The sequence below is a fragment of the Sapajus apella genome, unplaced genomic scaffold (assembly GCF_009761245.1).
Source record: "Sapajus apella isolate SASKATOON/1434 unplaced genomic scaffold, GSC_monkey_1.0 scaffold166, whole genome shotgun sequence".
Taxonomy (NCBI): Eukaryota; Metazoa; Chordata; class Mammalia; order Primates; family Cebidae; genus Sapajus; species Sapajus apella.
Genome location: NW_022437106.1, coordinates 1,949,963 through 1,967,255, shown reverse-complemented (window position 1 = coordinate 1,967,255; position 17,293 = coordinate 1,949,963). Strand labels below are relative to the sequence as shown.

At 41.9% G+C, this 17,293-nt stretch overlaps 1 protein-coding gene across 1 annotated transcript in view; it reads right to left on the bottom strand.

The window, feature by feature from the left end:
* The window catches only part of EP300 (E1A binding protein p300), an 86,139-nt gene that overhangs the window by 12,075 nt on the left and 56,771 nt on the right, over positions 1-17,293 (bottom strand). The window contains exons 11-20 of the mRNA XM_032267161.1: positions 16,670-16,807; positions 15,651-16,088; positions 13,878-14,057; positions 13,508-13,652; positions 12,037-12,155; positions 8,811-9,050; positions 7,882-7,970; positions 4,997-5,077; positions 2,116-2,172; positions 1,052-1,129 (exon numbers count right to left, since the gene is read on the bottom strand). Coding sequence (XP_032123052.1) covers positions 1,052-1,129; positions 2,116-2,172; positions 4,997-5,077; positions 7,882-7,970; positions 8,811-9,050; positions 12,037-12,155; positions 13,508-13,652; positions 13,878-14,057; positions 15,651-16,088; positions 16,670-16,807 — 1,565 coding nt within the window. The remainder of the gene's footprint in view (positions 1-1,051; positions 1,130-2,115; positions 2,173-4,996; positions 5,078-7,881; positions 7,971-8,810; positions 9,051-12,036; positions 12,156-13,507; positions 13,653-13,877; positions 14,058-15,650; positions 16,089-16,669; positions 16,808-17,293) is intronic.

Genomic DNA, 17,293 nt, shown 5'->3' with positions numbered 1-17,293 from the left:
AAAAAAAAAAAAAAAAAAAAAAAAGAATATTTCCAAACTGATGGCCATGTTATTTCTGTGGCGGGGAATCTGGGTGGGAAAAGAGAAGCTGAGACCATCATTTTTTGCTTTATAAACTGTCATACTATTCAAATTTTAAGAAAAAGCAAGCTTAACACAGTAATAACAGAGACTGTCATTCAGCTGACTGATCCTAAATTCTAAGAACCATAAAAAGTCCCTTAATCATTTATACGAAGAAGTCTGTGATTAAGGAAAGCATTAAAATGGCACACTTAAAAGACAAGTCATACTGAAAATACAATAGCCACCAAACCATCCCCTCTTGTAATTTTCCTTAGTGTTGTTTTCTATGTGAAAATAACAGTGAAAAAAGAAAAGTGAAATTTGTTAAACTAGCCTGCCCTTTCTTGTAACCACTAATCAGGAGCAACAATCAGCCCAAGAACAGAGCAGAAGACATAGAGATCCCATCCTAATGAGAGGCACACTTGATGCCCATATACCCTCTTCCTTTGGAACATGGCTCGGATTAGTTCCTCTTGTACAGAGTGATGGCTTCTCCCTTTCACTAGACAATTACACTATGACTGCAGCCTTATAATTTGCTGTCCCCAGCCCTAACCAAAAGATGATCCTTACCAGGGCCAGACCAATGGTATGTCATTCACAGCATGATGCTAGTTTCTAGATGCCTTATTAAAAGCATTTACTTTCTTCTTTCTCTTTCTCCCAAAGTGCAGGGATTACAGGCGTGAGCCACCTTGCCTGGCCAAAAGCATTTATTTTTAATGTGTAATAACTACAATATGGTTTTAATAAAATCCAGCAAAATATACGTATATGGCTAAAAAGAATGTATATTTAAATTAAAAAAAATTAAATTAATTTTTAAAAAGTGAACTGTAATTATCGTTGCCAAATCCAAAGAAGAAAACTTAAAGACAGTAACTTGGAAGATACAATATAGTCAATGCATGCATAGAATAAAAAACTCATTACTATTCATGATAAAGAGAAATTCCAGAGAAATAAGCAACTTAAGCCTTACCCAGCGGGCCAGATGATCTCATGGTGAAGGACACAGATTTGATGCATCTTTCTTCCGCACTCTGTACATTCAACAAACCTGGAAGAGCGGAGCCAATTCCAAGAAAGATTAATCGCAAACCTTAACCAAACAAAAACTTCAAATATTTCCCATGATTCCTGACAAAGATACCCAAGGTCATGATCAAAGAACTGAGAACAGTTTTAATAAAGTTTCTTTCTTTTTTTTTTTTTTTTTTAGATAGGGTCTCATTCTCTTGCAAAGGCTGAAGTGGGTAGCATGCTCACAGCTCACTGGAACCCTGAACTCCTGTGCTCAAGACATTTTCCTGCCTTGGCCTCTCAGCTACCTCACTGGGACCACAAGCACACACCATCATGCCTGGCTAATTTTTCTGAGACGGAATCTCGCGCTGTCACCCAGGCTGGAGTGTAGTGGCATGATCTCAGCTCACTGAAACCTCTGCCTCCCGGGTTCCAGTGATTTCCCCTGCCTCAGCCTCCCAAGTAGCTGAGATTACACGTGTGCACCACCACACCCAGCTAAGTTGGGTTTCACCAAGTTGGCCAGGCTGGTCTCCAACTCCTGACCTCAGGTGATCTATCCACCTTGTTCTTCCAAAGTGCTGGGATCACAGACATGAGCCACTGCTCCTGGCCAAGCCCAGCTAATTATTAAGAGACAGATTACTGGTGTTGAAAATTCCAAATGAATCTAATACCATCCCATCCATTTTAAGAACATCTAGAAAACATACATTTCAGTCCTTCACGCTCTAAAAGCCTCGCTGCAAACTAAAGGTTTAGATCTTTAATGTTTTCCATTGAACATTAAGAACATTAAAATTAACATTAAAAACTTATGTCTTCTGCACAGGCAAAAAAAAAAAAAAAAAACCTAACGTTTTTTAGTTCTTCAGTGTTTTCCATGGTTTTACTACTCATTAGATGTATGTTATACAGACTTAGCCCAAGAATACAAGATCATCTGATGGATCACGCAAACAAAGAGAATAAAAGGGAAAAGGAAAAATCAAAGCTTATTTTCAAGGGGGTCTTACTTACAGTTCAGGATCCAGTGTGTCATTTTTTCTCTTGGAAAATTGTTCTTTATTTATTGTACTAAGGAGAGAAAAGGGATACAATGAGAAAAAGTGATAGAGATGAGCAAATGGACTGCTGCTCTAACCAAAGGAACAAACTTCACACTATAAACGGATTTAGGTCTTTTAAGAATACACATTTAAATAGATGCATTCTTGGCTCACACAAAATGCATGTTTATGTAAAGGAATATTCTACAGGACTTAAGAGGAAATACATTTCCTCTTATCAGAAATGGAGAACCCAGGAAGAACTAGAAAAACTATTCCTTCTTTTCCTTTTAAAATCTTGCGCCGGGCGCGGTGGCTCAAGCCTGTAATCCCAGCACTGTGGGAGGCCGAGGCGGGTGGATCACGAGGTCAAGAGATCGAGACCATCCTGGTCAACATGGTGAAACCCCGTCTCTACTAAAAAATACAAAAAAATTAGCTGGGCATGGTGGCGCGTGCCTGTAATCCCAGCGAGTCAGGAGGCTGGGGCAGGAGAACTGCCTGAACCCGGGAGGCGGAGGTTGCGGTGAGCCGAGATCGCGCCATTGCACTCCAGCCTGGGTAACGAGAGCGAAACTCCGTCTCAAAAAAAAAAGAAAAAGGAAAAAAAAAAAAAAAAAAAAAAAAATCTTGCCTATTACTATTCTTGGTGTGAGGTATTTGTATCTTTTTATGGTTTAATGTTCCTCGACTGAGTTACAAAAAATGGCATGTATACTGGGAAGTAAATCACTATTTAAATAAAAAGTTTTCAGGAAGGGTCTTGTTGCACAACTTTTTACAACAGAAAATTTCAACACTAAGAATACATGTAGGCTGGGCATGGTGGCTCACGCCTATAATCCTAGCACTTTGGGAGGCCAAGGTGGGTGGATCACCTGAGGTCAGGAGTTCAAAACCAGCCTGGCCATCAAGGTGAAATCCCATCTTTATTTAAAACAAAAAAAAAGTTTAAAAAAAAAAAAAAAAAAGGTTGGGTGTGGTGGCTCAGCTTGTAATCCAAGCACTTTGGAAGCCAAGGTGGACGGATCACCTGAGGTCGGGAGTTCAAGGCCAGCCTGACCAACATGGTGAAACTCCGTCTTAAAAAAACATGTCTTGGGGTAAATCTGAAGGACGAAAGTTCCATATTTCACATTTCAAAATTTCACATGGCTTCCCATCCTAAAACCTAGCATACCACACTGCTCATAGCCTTACTACATACAAAAGCCAACAGTTCTTACCATTCTCCCAACTAGAATCAACATTAGGGGGCCCAACTTGGACTACTGTTATTCTTCCTTACAAAAATGAGGACATGTCCATACTGAAAACTGTTTCTTATACTAGTTATGGCCTAGAGATTCTTTCGTCTCTGTTGATAGCATTCTCCTGAATGGCCTATCTTGCTACTCCAAGTGCTACTAATAAGTCTAAGACCAGCAGCACCAGAAGAAATCTCGGAGTTTGTTAAAAACAGACACTTGTGTCCACTATAGACCTGCAGAATTGGGAGGGGTCTTGTTCCTATACTTTCCAAAGCTAAAGATACACTGCTTTCAGGTTTAGAATATTTGGTAAGCCACTTGAGAGAGTTCAATGGCAAGGATTATGTCTCTTCCTGAATCAAGGAAACTTACCCTAGAGCTGACCTTCCTGGCTTAACCAAGTGTCAAAATGTTTCAAGGATCATAGGCTCCCAGTATCTACTCTCCTAGCTGGCACTCAGACGCTGCTGTTTTTACAACTTAATTTAGAAAAATTAGGCCGGGCGCGGTGGCTCAAGCCTGTAATCCCAGCACTTTGGGAGGCCGAGGCGGGTGGATCATGAGGTCAAGAGATCGAGACCATCCTGGTCAACATGGTGAAACCCCGTCTCTACTGAAAATACAAAAAATTAGCTGGGCATGGTGGCGCGTGCCTGTAATCCCAGCTACTCAGGAGGCTGAGGCAGGAGAATTGCCTGAACCCAGGAGATGGAGGTTGCGGTGAGCCGAGATCACGCCATTGCACTCCAGCCTGGGTAACAAAAACGAAACTCCGGAGCCAAAAAAAAACAAAAAGAAAAAAAAAAAGAAAGAAAAATTAAACACAGCTTTTCTCAGAAGCCCCATTTACTAGGAACAAAACAATTCCATATTTTTGTGCGATGTTGTAAACAGAATATGAACCTACAATAAGAAAATTACACTAAGCAATTTTTCCTTCTTCAACAGTCCAAGTTTGAATTATAGTGACTGCCTCAATCTTAAGAGATTACTACTATTACTATTAGACTGTGTTTGAAATTTTTTTCTTGACCATTTACCAAATGGTAAGAGCTTGTGAGATTGCAAAGCCCAAGCAAGTCTCTTAAACCCCTGCATGTTGTTAAAGTCTATTATTCACTAAAATAGTGACTTGCGTCTTCTGTTAACCTACAAGAGAAGGGTATAAGGTGCTTATCAGCTTAATTACCCTCAAACTCAGAAAAGTTAATAATGAAGTTTTCTTGTACTAAACTTTCAATTTTTCAAAGAGAAACTGATTGCTTCCTATACAGAATAACTTTTACTGTAACTAAGATGACTGCCTACTGCTGACATATTCCCTAGTCCAGTGATGTCTCATAGAGCTTTCTACTATGATGGATATATTCTCTGGGTTGGCCAATATGGTAGCCACCAGACACAGATAGCTACTGAACACTTTAACTGTGAGTAGTCCATGTGATAAACAATTTTTAATTTTATTTAATTTGCATTTAAATAGCAAGACGTGACTAATGGCTACCATATTCAACAGCATAGTTTAAGTTCATTTAGAAATAAGCCTGTGTATAATCACGTGACAGCAACTAATTAGCACTTTTCAAAATAATGGTTACTTACGTTTGAGGCTGGGAAGGGTCATCCCCCAAAGAAACGCTCTCCCCTTGGATTTCATTGAAACACTTCTCACAGAAATGATACCTGTCGGCAAGAAGGCCATACTGGGGTGAACTGTTCCGTTCACACAACACAGCCCAAGCCAAGCAACGAAGCCACCAATCACAGCAGGCCAAGGAGGGGGACGGGAGCAGAGAGCAGGTCATCAACGGCGACAAGGACATTCAATGATGCAGATATATGGGCCCCACAGTTTGGGTTTTGTTTTGTTTTTTTTTTTTTTTGATTTTGTTTTTTTGTTTTTTTGCAATCAAAGCCAAGTGCAGACAACGACAAGCATGAGGGAGAAAAAAAAAACACAAAACAAACGAAGAAATGAGGGATTGCAAGACAACAAAAAACATAAAAGCAAGACAGAACAACACAAAGCAGAAAGCCAAGGCAAAGCACAGATTAGCATTAAATGTCTCAAATGGGATCACAAGTAGTAAATGATTACTGCAAATAAAAGCAAAAGTTTCAATTACACAGACCCATATCCTTTCATTTCAGCAATTAACGCTATGTGATGTAAATAATCAAAAGGAGGAAGAAGGATAAATATACCAGGGAGAGAAAAGCTGCTGCTCACTACCTAAATATAGGAATCACACTTCTTCCCACTTATAAAACAAAAAACGACAGCCCCCCAACCCTACTCCTTTAAAAGCCCACTATAGATACAGTTGCAGAAAACAATAATGTAAAAACAACCATGGCCAGATGCGGTGGCTCAAGCCTGTAATCCTAGGACTTTGGGAAACCAAGGTGAGTGGATCACCTGAGGTCAGGAGTTCGAGACCAGCCTGCCCAACATGGTAAAACCCTGTCTCTACTAAAAATACCAAAATTAGCTGGGCATGGTGGCACACGCCTGTAATTCCAGCTACTTGGGAGGCTGAGGCAGGAGAATCACTTGAACCTGGCAGGCAGAGGTTGTGGTGAGCCAAGATCATGCCACTTCACTCTAGCCTGGGTAAAAGAGCGAGACTCCTTCTCAAAAAAATAAAAACAAAACAAAAAACCACCATGGATTAAAAGACAAAATTTCTTTCTTATCCCAAGGAAGCCTTAAGTAAAGCAACTGCTTTCTGGCCAGGCATGGTGGCTCTTATCTATAATACCAGCACTCTGGGAGGCTGAAGCAGGCAGAACGCTTGAGCTCAGGAGTTTGAGACCAGCCTGGGCATCATGTTAAAACCCCGTCTCCACAAAAAATTAGCTGAGTGTGTGTGGTGACACGTGCTTGAAGTCTCAGCTACTTGGGAAACTGAGTTAGGAGGATCACCTGAGCCAGCGAGAGGCAGCGGCTGCAGTGAGACAAGATCACGCCACTACACACCAGCCTGGTGACAGAGTGAAACCCTATCTCAAAAAACAAAGAAAAAAAAATGGTTTACTGAAAAGCCTGCAGAAGCAGTTAAATACTGACTAGAGCCATCAAGTGGACACATTTTAAAAGGAAGGGATGTGTGCAGGTACATGATTAAAGGTGGCTTGGTGCAAAGATAAACACTTTAGACTGCTGTTTTAGTAAATATGAGAGAAGTTTGTCAAGTTACTTGCTTTTTCAACCATAAGGTACTTATACATTTGACTCTCACCTTTTCTAGGTTTCAAATGAGTAAAAACCTAGATTTTTACTCACTGCAAAAGCAAAGCATTAAGTCTACAAAGCATTAGAAGCACATCTAACTTTTTGTAAATAAAATAAGTTTAAGTGATTTTTCAAAGCTAGAAATACATCTGCATCACACAAGTTCAGCAAAAACCAACACCATGGATTTGGTATTAACAAACAAAGAGTATTAGTACTATCCAGCCTTGTTATTACTGTTATCAGAGCCCCAAATAAACACCCAATGCAAACTATATTGTAGGCTGATCACTGAAAACAGGAGACAAATTGTGGTTAAGATAGGCTAGTGAATGCAGTTGGCGTGGTAGCTCACACCTGCAATCCCAGCACTTTGGGAGGCTGAGGTGGGCGGATCATGAGGTCAGGAGACTGAGACCATCCAGGCCAACATGGTGTAACCTCATCTCTACTAAAAGTACAAAAATTAGCTGGGTGCGTTGGTGCGTGCCTGTAATCCCAGCTACTTGGGAGGCTGAGTCAGGAGAATCACTTGAACCAGGGAATCGGAGGTTGCAGTGAGCCAAGATCTTGCCATTGCACTCCAGCCTGGTGACAGAGCGAGACTCCGTTTTAAAAAAGATAGATTAGTGAATGTGATTTATGTGATTACAGCCATTGATTGGGCAGGAGGAAATTAGGCAGAGGTGCTTAGTTTATTAGACTCAAAATGTCCTCTGTCATATGCAAGGCTGTGTTGGGAAAAGTAAGGTACAGAACTATTTGAGATTTTCCTTTCAATTTGCTTAATATGAGGCACATAAAAGACTCCAGAATCCTGTTTTCATATATTCCAAGAACAACTCAGCGGTAGGCCTCATATAAAAGGGAAACATTTTCAAAACGCTGTCCAGCTAGTTTCAGAAGTTTGAAAATCATCTCCGTTTTGCCTCAGGCTGTGATGATCAATTAAGAACACAGTAGAAAGGGATGTGGGGCCTGGGATACAGACCCATCTACGTCAACAACTCACAAAGTTGCTTAACTTCTCAGAGTCTTGGGAGGAAACCATGGCAACTGATGCAAGGCTATTCTGATAGAAAATTTTCTAATTCTGTAAACAAAGGCAGAAGGCAAAAAACAGAACTTGTGCTATACAGCTGTCTTCAAGCAAGATACACATGAACCATGACTGTATGTGTGCTGGTCCATCCGCAGGCACTCCCTGAACATGTGGACACATGGACCATGGCCCACACCTGGCCAAGCTTACCTGTTCTGGTAGCTGTAGTAAGTGGCATCACGAGGTATTGTGCATAACTGTTTGCCGTAGCAACACAGTGTCTGTGGAGAGAACTCCAACTGCAAAAGAAACCGTTCGTTAAAAAGCACAGAGGCCTTAAGGACAAACTATAATAGTAAGTATGGCAAATCACAGACAAAAGTCAATGGTGTCTTAGTTCTCATTTATGTTCATTATAATGGGCTATTCAGTTTCTGAAAATCATGCTCAGTTTACTTCTACATCATTTCAAAACGCTGAGGTAGGCTTGGCAGTCATATCCTTCCATCACTTTTATCAAAGAACCCAACAGGAATAGCTGGGCATGGTGGCGCTTGCCTGCAGTGCTCAGGAAGCCAAGGTGGGAAGAACCAGCTTAGGAAACAGAGCAAGACCCCAATCTTATTTTAAAAACAAAAAACCAACAATGTGAAGTGATATGTACTGAAAAGCCAACAGATGCTGAGGAATCTGCTCCTACAGCTGAATGCCTCTACTCCAGATGAGCTCAGTGTGTTGTTGATTCAGCATTTAATTGGTCAACTTTTCCATACAATTGACCCCTGTGAAAAAATGCCTTTAAAGAAACTCTATTTCATATTAACAGCTATTACTACCATGGCAAACATTAAGAGAAAGACTGTGTGAGCTGGGAGAGGTGGCTCATGCCTATAGTCCCAGTTGCTCAGGAGGCTGAGCTGGGAGAACTGCTTGAGCCCAGGAGGTTGAGACTGCAGTGAGCTATGACTTCACGGCTGCACTCTAGCCTGGGAGACAGAGTAAGACCCTGTCTCGAATGAATGAATGAACGAATAAGCAAGCCATGTCAAAGCCAGAAGTCAGATATTCTCTTACCATAGTCATCACTTTATTATTCTAGGTATTCTCAAAAAGTCACAAATTTGAAACACATTTCTTACCTTTCTGCCACAACAGTATCCAAGGCTTTGCATCACTGGGTCAATTTCCTGTTCAAAGACCTCAGATAGTTTGGAGCAGTATTTGTATACCCGTGATGTTTTCCGGTTGTATAACCAGGCATTATTGAACATAAGCCAAATATCATCAACATATTGCCAGGGCTCCTGATACTGTCCAGTGTCTAACTTCCTCTTAATTGTAGAAAGATCCATAGGGCTCTTCACAATATCAAAGTAATCCTACAAAGAAGACAAGTGACATCAAACATTAGTCAAGTCTAACTATATTTATGGGAGATGGAGTATCATCCATTATCATGGTTAATCTTTGAGGTAGTGTTTTAGTTTCTGACCTGTCTATATTCCCCAAGAGGTGACTGATGTCCGATACTTCTTTAAATCATCAGTCTACAGAGATACTAACCTACTCAAAGGGCAGAAAAACAGAACTACTATGGACTTTCTAGACATCAGGCTGACAGTTTACTGAAACTAATCCAGGTACTTTATGAATGTATATGTCATATCAGTCAAGTCAAAGATATTTAAAATTTTAGTACTAGAAGAGGTGTACAATTAGGAAACTAAGCCTACAGAACTTAAAGTGTTCCATCTGAAATCACAGCAAGATACAGGAGGAGAAAATTCCTAAAACCTTTTGCCTCTGGAAGCACTTGACTTTTTTTTTTTTTGAGGCAGAGTTTCGCTTTTGTCACCCAGGGTGGAGTACAATGGCACGATCTCGGCTCACTGCTACCTCTGCCTCCTGGGTTCAAGCAATTCTCCTGCCTCAGCCTCCTGAGCAGCTGGGACTACAGGTGTGTGCCACCATGCCCAGCTAATTTTTGTATTTTTGGTAGAGATGGGGTTTCATCACATTAACCAGGATGGTCTCGATCTCTTGACCTCGCGATCCACCCGCCTTGGCCTCTCAAAGTGCTGGGATTATAGGCGTGTGCCACCGCGCCCAGCCTAGCACTTTTGAGACAGAATCTCAGTCTGTTGTCCAGGCTGGAGTGCAGTGGTGCGATCTTGGCTCACTGCAACCCCCGCCTCCCAAGTTCAAGCAATTCTCCTGCCTCAGCCTCCCAAGTAGCTGGGATTACAGGCATGTGCCACCATGCCCAGCTAATTTTTGTATTTTTAGTAGAGATGGGGTTTCACTACGTTTGGCCAGGCTGGTCTCAAACTCCTGACCTCAAGTGATCCACCTGGTTTGGCCCCCTAAAATGATGGGATTACAGGCATGAGCTACAGGGCCCAGCCCAGTAACAGTTTAAAACCCCCAAATGATACCTGCCAGCGGCCTAGTATGTGGAAGCAACTTTAAAAACAAAAATAACTGGGGTCCATTTTTCTGCTATGATCTATTGGCTCTTAAAACAACAAAAGTAAATAAACTGTACTACCCAGGAATTCCACTTCTGGGTAAATATCAAAGAGAAATAAAAACATAAATCCACACAAAACTTGTACACCAATATTCACTGTATTGCAATCCCCGCCTCCCAAGTTCAAGCAATTCTGAGACGGAATTTCACTCTTGTTACCCAGGCTGGAGTGCAATGGCGCGATCTCGGCTCACTGCAACCTCCGCCTCCTGGGTTCAGGCAATTCTCCTGCCTCAGCCTCCTGAGTAGCTGGGATTACAGGCACGCGCCACCACGCCCAGCTAATTTTTTGCATTTTTGGTAGAGACGGGGTTTCACCATGTTGACCAGGATGGTCTCAATCTCTTGACCTCGTGATCCACCCGCCTCGGCCTCCCAAAGTGCTGGGATTACAGGCTTGAGCCACCGCGCCCGGCCTTGTAGTACTATCTTAATAGTCAAAAAGTGTAAACTACCCAAATGTCTACCAACTAATCAATGGGTAAAGAAAATATGTATAATGGAAAATTATTGGCTATAAATAGGTATGAGGTACTGATTCATGCTACAACATGGATGAACCTTGAAAACATTATGCTAAGGGAAAGTTCTGGCACAAAGAATCACATATTGTATGCTTAATTTAATTAAGTGTGTAGAACAGACAGATCCAGAGACAGAATGCAGTTTGGTGATGGTCTAGGATTGGGGTGCTATGGGAGAAAATGGTGAGTGTACCATTAAATCCTGTTAATGGTACAGGATTTTTTTGAATGATGAAAATAAAAGTCTCATGCACAACTCTGTGAATATACTAAGAATCACTGAATTAGGCCAGGCCTGGTGGTTCATGCCTATAATTTCGGCACTCTTGTTTTTTTTTTTTTTCCCCCCCGAGACGGAGTTTCACTCATGTGACCCAGGCTGGAGTGCAATGGCGCGATCTTGGCTCACTGCAACCTCCGCCTCCTGGGTTCAGGCAATTCTCCTGCCTCAGCCTCCTGAGTAGCTGGGATTACAGGCACGTGCCACCATGCCCAGCTAATGTTTTGTATTTTTAGTAGAGACAGGGTTTCACCATGTTGACCAGGATGGTCTCGATCTCTTGACCTCGTGATCCACCCGCCTCGGCCTCCCAAAGTGCTGGGATTACAGGCGTGAGCCACCGCGCCCGGCCTAATTTCGGCACTCTTAAGAGTCTGAGGTGGGCCAACTGCTTGAGTCCAGGAGTTCAAGACCAGCTTGGGCAATATGGTGAAACCCCATCTCTACTAAAAAATGCAAAGAACTAGCCAGCTGAGGTGGCACATGCCTGTAGTCCCAGCTACTCAGGAGGCTAAAGTGGGAGAATCATCTGAGCCCAAGAGGTAGAGGCAGTAGTGTGCCAAGATCGAGCCACTGCACTGCAGCCTGGGCAACCAGATTAAGACTGTCTCCAAGCCGGGCGCGGTGGCTCATCCTGTAATCCCAGCACTTTGGGAGGCCGAGGCGGGTGGATCACGAGGTCAAGAGATCGAGACCATCCTGGTCAACATGGTGAAACCCCGTCTCTACTAAAAATACAAAAAAATCAGCTGGGCATGGTGGCATGTGCCTGTAATCCCAGCTACTCAGGAGGCTGAGGCAGGAGAATTGCCTGAACCCAGGAGGTGGAGGTTGCGGTGAGCCAAGATCGCGCCACTGCACTCCAGCCTGGGTAACAAGAGCAAAACTTCGTCTCAAAAAAAAAAAAAAAAAAAATCACTGAATTATACATTTGAAATGAGTGGCTGTATACTATTTGGAATGTGAATTATCTCTCAATAAAGCTGTTATCAAATTAAAAAACAAAATCAGAAGTACCAACAGATACTTACAGGGATTCCTAAAAGCTGAGGGTCCACAGGTTGACGAAAAGGAAGGGATTCTGGATCCTGACGGTAAAGTGCCTCCAATGTTGGCATCAGTGCCTGTCGTAGTTCTTCTGGTTTGAAAACTTTGGGAAAAAAAGTATATCTGAAATTAGTTATCAATTAATCAAAAGAAGTTTTAAAAACCATGGAGGTTGAAGCTCTAAAAGCATCTCAGAATCAAATAACACAAAATTAACTACTCTGTCCCCATGGAAATATCACTAAGGGCTTAATTACTGATTCTAAGTGCTGCTCTGCTTCAGGCAGCTCCTAAAAAGTGTGCCTTACCACCTTTAAACACCCTTCACCCTCAGCTTAACTTTTCAGTCACAAATTCAGCGAAGACAGATTTGGTCAATTGGAAACAGAATCCAAAGGTTTCTAAAAATTTATGAAGAGACTTTGCTAAATGAGAGTCCACAGGGCCAGGAACAGTGGCTCGTGTCTATAATCCCAGCACTTTGGCAGGCTGAAGTGGGCGGATCACTTTGAGGACGGAAGTTTCAGCCTGGCCAACATAGTGAAACCTTGTCTCTACTAAAAATACAAAAAAATATAGTTGGATGTGGTGGCACGCTATTCTCAACTACTCAGGAAGCTGAGGCAAGAGAACTGTTTGAACTTGGGAGTCAGATGTTGCAGTGAGCTGAGATTGCGTCACTACACTCCAGTCTGGGAAACAGGATGAGACCCCATCTCCAAAAAAAAAAGAAAAAAAAAAAAAAAAAATTAAATGAGACAATGTGGGTACTTAGCACACAAGAGGTAAATGATAAATGCTATTATTATTGCTAGTCTTTCCTGTATTTTAGTCAAGGCTATTTACAAACATTTCTCTTTTGAGAAAGATAATTTTTTGTTTTTTTTTGAGAGAAGTCTCACTCTGTTGCTCAGGTTGGAGTGCGGTGGCGCGATCTCGGCTCACTGCAACCTCCGCCTCCCAGGTTCAAATGATTCTCCTGCGTCAGTCTCCTGTGTAACTGGGATTACAGGCACGTGCCACCACACCTGGCTAATTTTTGTATTTTTGGTAGAGACAAAGTTTCACCGTGTTGGTCAGGCTGGTCTCCAACTCCTGACCTCAAAGTGATCCGCCCACCTCAGCCTCCCAAAGTGCTGGGATTACAGGTGCGAGCCACCGTGCCTGGCCAAAGAGAACGTTTTTAGAGGGTGCTAACCAAGGAACTCTGAAGAAATGAGGGGAATGACTAACTCAAAGGTTGCTGCAAGTGAATATAACTTAAAAAAAAAAAGAAGAAAAGAAACGAAAAGAAAAAAAATATTAGTAACAATGAAGAGACCAGGCCCAGGGCTTCAAGGTTAATGAAATCACATTAATGGCAACTTCTGAGGCCCAAGAGGCATGATCGCAATTCTGCCTTGGGTCTTTGGTTTCTTCAGCTACTTCTAGAACCAACAGCCTAAGAGACTCAACTCTTTTTCTTTGACTGTCCCGGAGCTGGAGATGACTGGGTAGCTGAAGTACTTGACTGGTCTTCCTCCTCTTTTATTTCAGTTTTTGATTCAGTGCCTCTCTCTTCTGTTTCTGTAGGTTCCACTTTACAGTCATCTACTTTAGACTAAAAGAAAAGGTAAGGGATTTTAGTATTCCAAAAATATCTACTTGGGAATCAAGAAGATCACTATCATTCATTACATCATTTACTCTCCCCTATGGATGTAATCTCACCACCCTTTCTCATGCCATGAGATGTAATTATCAAAATATTCTGCAGTATTTTTTAAAAATTGGGTTCCCAGACTGAGGTCCTAACCACATCAAATAGTAACTGCCCTACTCTCACCTCCGTAATATCCTCCGGCTGAGTATCTGCTGGTTCTGGTTGATCCACCTCCATTTTAGCCTCCATTTTCATTTCCTGGGAAGGTTGCTTCTCAGGAATGGTCTGAGAATTCACTTCTGTGCTACTAGTAGATGGAGGGTTTGATACCTGTCCTTCAATACTTACAGCTGGCTGGGAAAGCTAGGCAGAAAAAAAGGGGAGTGGGTGAGACACATACACAGAGTTTGCCAATGATACAATCTGAGTGTAAGGTAAGCAACAGGACAGCAGAATTAAACACATTTCTTGGCTTATATTCATTCATGGCGCCTTCATTTGCCTGCTCATTTCACCTCCTTTAATTATGCTTAAGAACAGGAGAATTAAGACTTGTAAATACTGGTTAGCTGGGTGTACATCCAACAGCCAGCAACTATTTCACTGATAACTATCATTCTCTGGCCGTGTGGGGGTTTCAAAGATGTCTGCTTCAGAGGAGCTCACATTTATACAAAAATGGGATGAAAGAAAATAACAAAACTGGCTATCTTTTTTGTTTTTACCTTCTCATTACATAAAGTTTCAAACATACAGAAAAAGAGAATAAATACAATGATGTCCGACAGAGTGGCCGTTTTGAATCACTAGATTCTAATAAGGTAACTGGCAATCCCTATCATCTTCCTAAGTCTTAAGAAACCTCTTAATGAGAAGTCAGTATTTTCTGGAACTACCCTTAATTTTATAAAGAATAAAATCAATCAGATCTACTGGTTCCTCTTTCTGTTCTTCCTTGTCTGTCAGAGGCCACGATGAACCAGCCATCCATCAACTACAGTATTTTATAAAATGGCTGTGACACATGGGATTTCTCAGTTCAAACTACTGAGGACTAATATATTACTATCGATATCAAAGTAGAAGCTGCTAAACCCTTAACAAAAAGAGTTCTATTAATAAGGACTCAACTATTATGTGAGAATTTGAATTTTTATTATATGCATAATCAACTTCTCACAAGTGAGCTACAGGTTGTTCTGGGTCTGTAATTCTCTCATCTTAGATGATTTTTTAATTTTGGATAGGGCCACAGGGACTCATAAATCTGAGATTTTTTTTTTAAGACAGAGTTTTGCTGTCGCTTAGGCTGGAGTGCTGTGGGTGCCACCTTGATCACTGCAACCTCCAACGCCTCCCAGGTTTAAGCAATTTTCTTGCCTTAGTCCCCCAAGCAGCTGGGATTACAGGCACTCGCTAACATATCTGGCTAAATTTTGTATTTTTTGTAGAGACGGGGTTTCACCATGTTGGCCAGGCTGGTCTTGAACTCCTGACCTCAAGTGATCTGCCCGTCGTGGCCTCCCAAAGTGCTGGGGTTACAGGTGTAATCCACCACGCCTGCCCGACTCTAGAATTTTAAAATTCAGTCTCTTAAGTTTCACAGCTCAAACTGTTTGAAAAAAATTCTTTAAATATATGTCATATTTATATTATAAGGAAGAGGACTGTGTCCCCTTGTCATACCTCTTTACATACCTTCAACCTCAGAGTACAACACGAAACATAATGGTCAAAGTCAGATCTAAATAAAATCTTTATGATCCTGTTACAATAGGTCCTATCACAGGAAGGCAAAACGAGATAAGAAAGTCCCTAATGAAAAAGAGATTACATTCTACTTGTGGAGAAAACAGTAAGCGATCAAATAAAAGAGAATAATAGAAACGGCCCAGAAGTAATATAATACTACAGTGTAATTCTAATGATTCTGCCTAAATCCAAATCTCTACTTACTGGAGTTGCAGGCTGTGGAGGAAGCAGCGGTGCTGTTGGGGTGGGAACAGAGGCTGCTGTGCTCTGCTGTGAGCGAGGCTGCTGCTGGGACTGGTCAGCTGAAGGAGCAGCAGGAAGTGAAGACTGCACTTGTGGGGTAAGTTGTGTTGTTGGTGGTGTAGGTGTCTGCCTTGGAGGGGGATGTAAAGCCTGGGACTGTGGCCCAGATGGCATGGCAGGAGGCGTGGGAACAGGCGCTGGAATTGCTGTTGCTGGTGGCTGCTGCGCCCCTATGCTTGGGGGAGTATGGTGGGGGGTAGGGGTACGACTAGGTACAGGCGAGGGGGAATTCTGATGCAGAGCTGGTTGAGGAAGCTGGGGACAGTGAATGTGGCTCCCCTGAGACCCTGGAGGCATTATAGGAGAGTTCACTGGGCAGGAAGAACTAGACATTTGTGCCTGTTAAAAAAACATAACAAGATAGCAATTCAAAACAGAAGGAAATATTTACACAGGCATGTTATTTGCATTTAGGACACAAACTGATTAAACAAACAGTAGCAATGTATCTATTTCATAATGTGTAAAAATCCTATTACTGGGGATATATCTTTGGACAGCACCATCAATAGAGTACTTAACTAAAGAGACTTCAAACCATTCAGCAGAATGGCCTTAGCCACTGCAGAAAAATGGCAGAATTGAGTGCATAGTGCTCTAGAGCCTCCCTATGCTCTCTTCAGCCAGAGTTCCTTCTGTGCTCTAGTAAATTCTAAGATTTTACTTTAAAAGTGTTTACTACAAAAAAAATTAAAACCATCCATTTACTTCCTAATTTGTAACACCACCATTGCTACGTCACAGAATAATCTCTTCATGTTCTGAATGCCCTAAGTACAAAATTGTTATTTTTTAAAGAATCATCTGTTTTCAGCCATTATTTGCTCCCAGTCTTTCCTATAAAAACCTAAGTCAAGAGAAGTTTCAAGAATCGAAAATAAGTTTAAAAAAAAAAAAAAAAATCCACTTATAAGACATACTTGAGACACTGGAGCTTGACCGCTGGACGGAGCCAAAGGCATATTTGTTACATTCATTCCCTGTGATGGGAACTGAGTCTGAGGAAGGAACTGGCTCTGGCTGGAAGGCTGCTGCATACGAGGCCCATAGCCCATAGGCTGCAAAAAACCAGAGAGCACCAAACTATTCATTCTACTATAACTGAAATCATCAAATGCTCCTAATGTCAGGCTTATTAAGCAGAGAAAAGTCAAAGACAGGAGTATAGGTGAAAAGGGCTGGAGAAGAATAGGAAGAAAGTTGTGGAACAACTGACTCTTGTGCCAAGATAAACGGGGATAGCCTCACAGCTTACCTAGGCATATTCTCAAGTAATAGTAAGGATGCGACAAACACACATTATCTTGGTATACAAATATACCTAGCACTCTAACAAGGATAGCAGGCAACTTTCTTTGCATGCTCTAAGTGAGGAGAGTGAATCACAATTTCATGAGCTCACGTCAGTGATGTAGTAATAGCACAAATTCTTTTTTTTTTTTTTGAGACGGAGTTTCACTCATGTTACCCAGGCTGGAGTGCAATGGCGCGATCTCGGCTCACCGCAACCTCCGCCTCCTGGGTTCAGGCAATTCTCCTGCCTC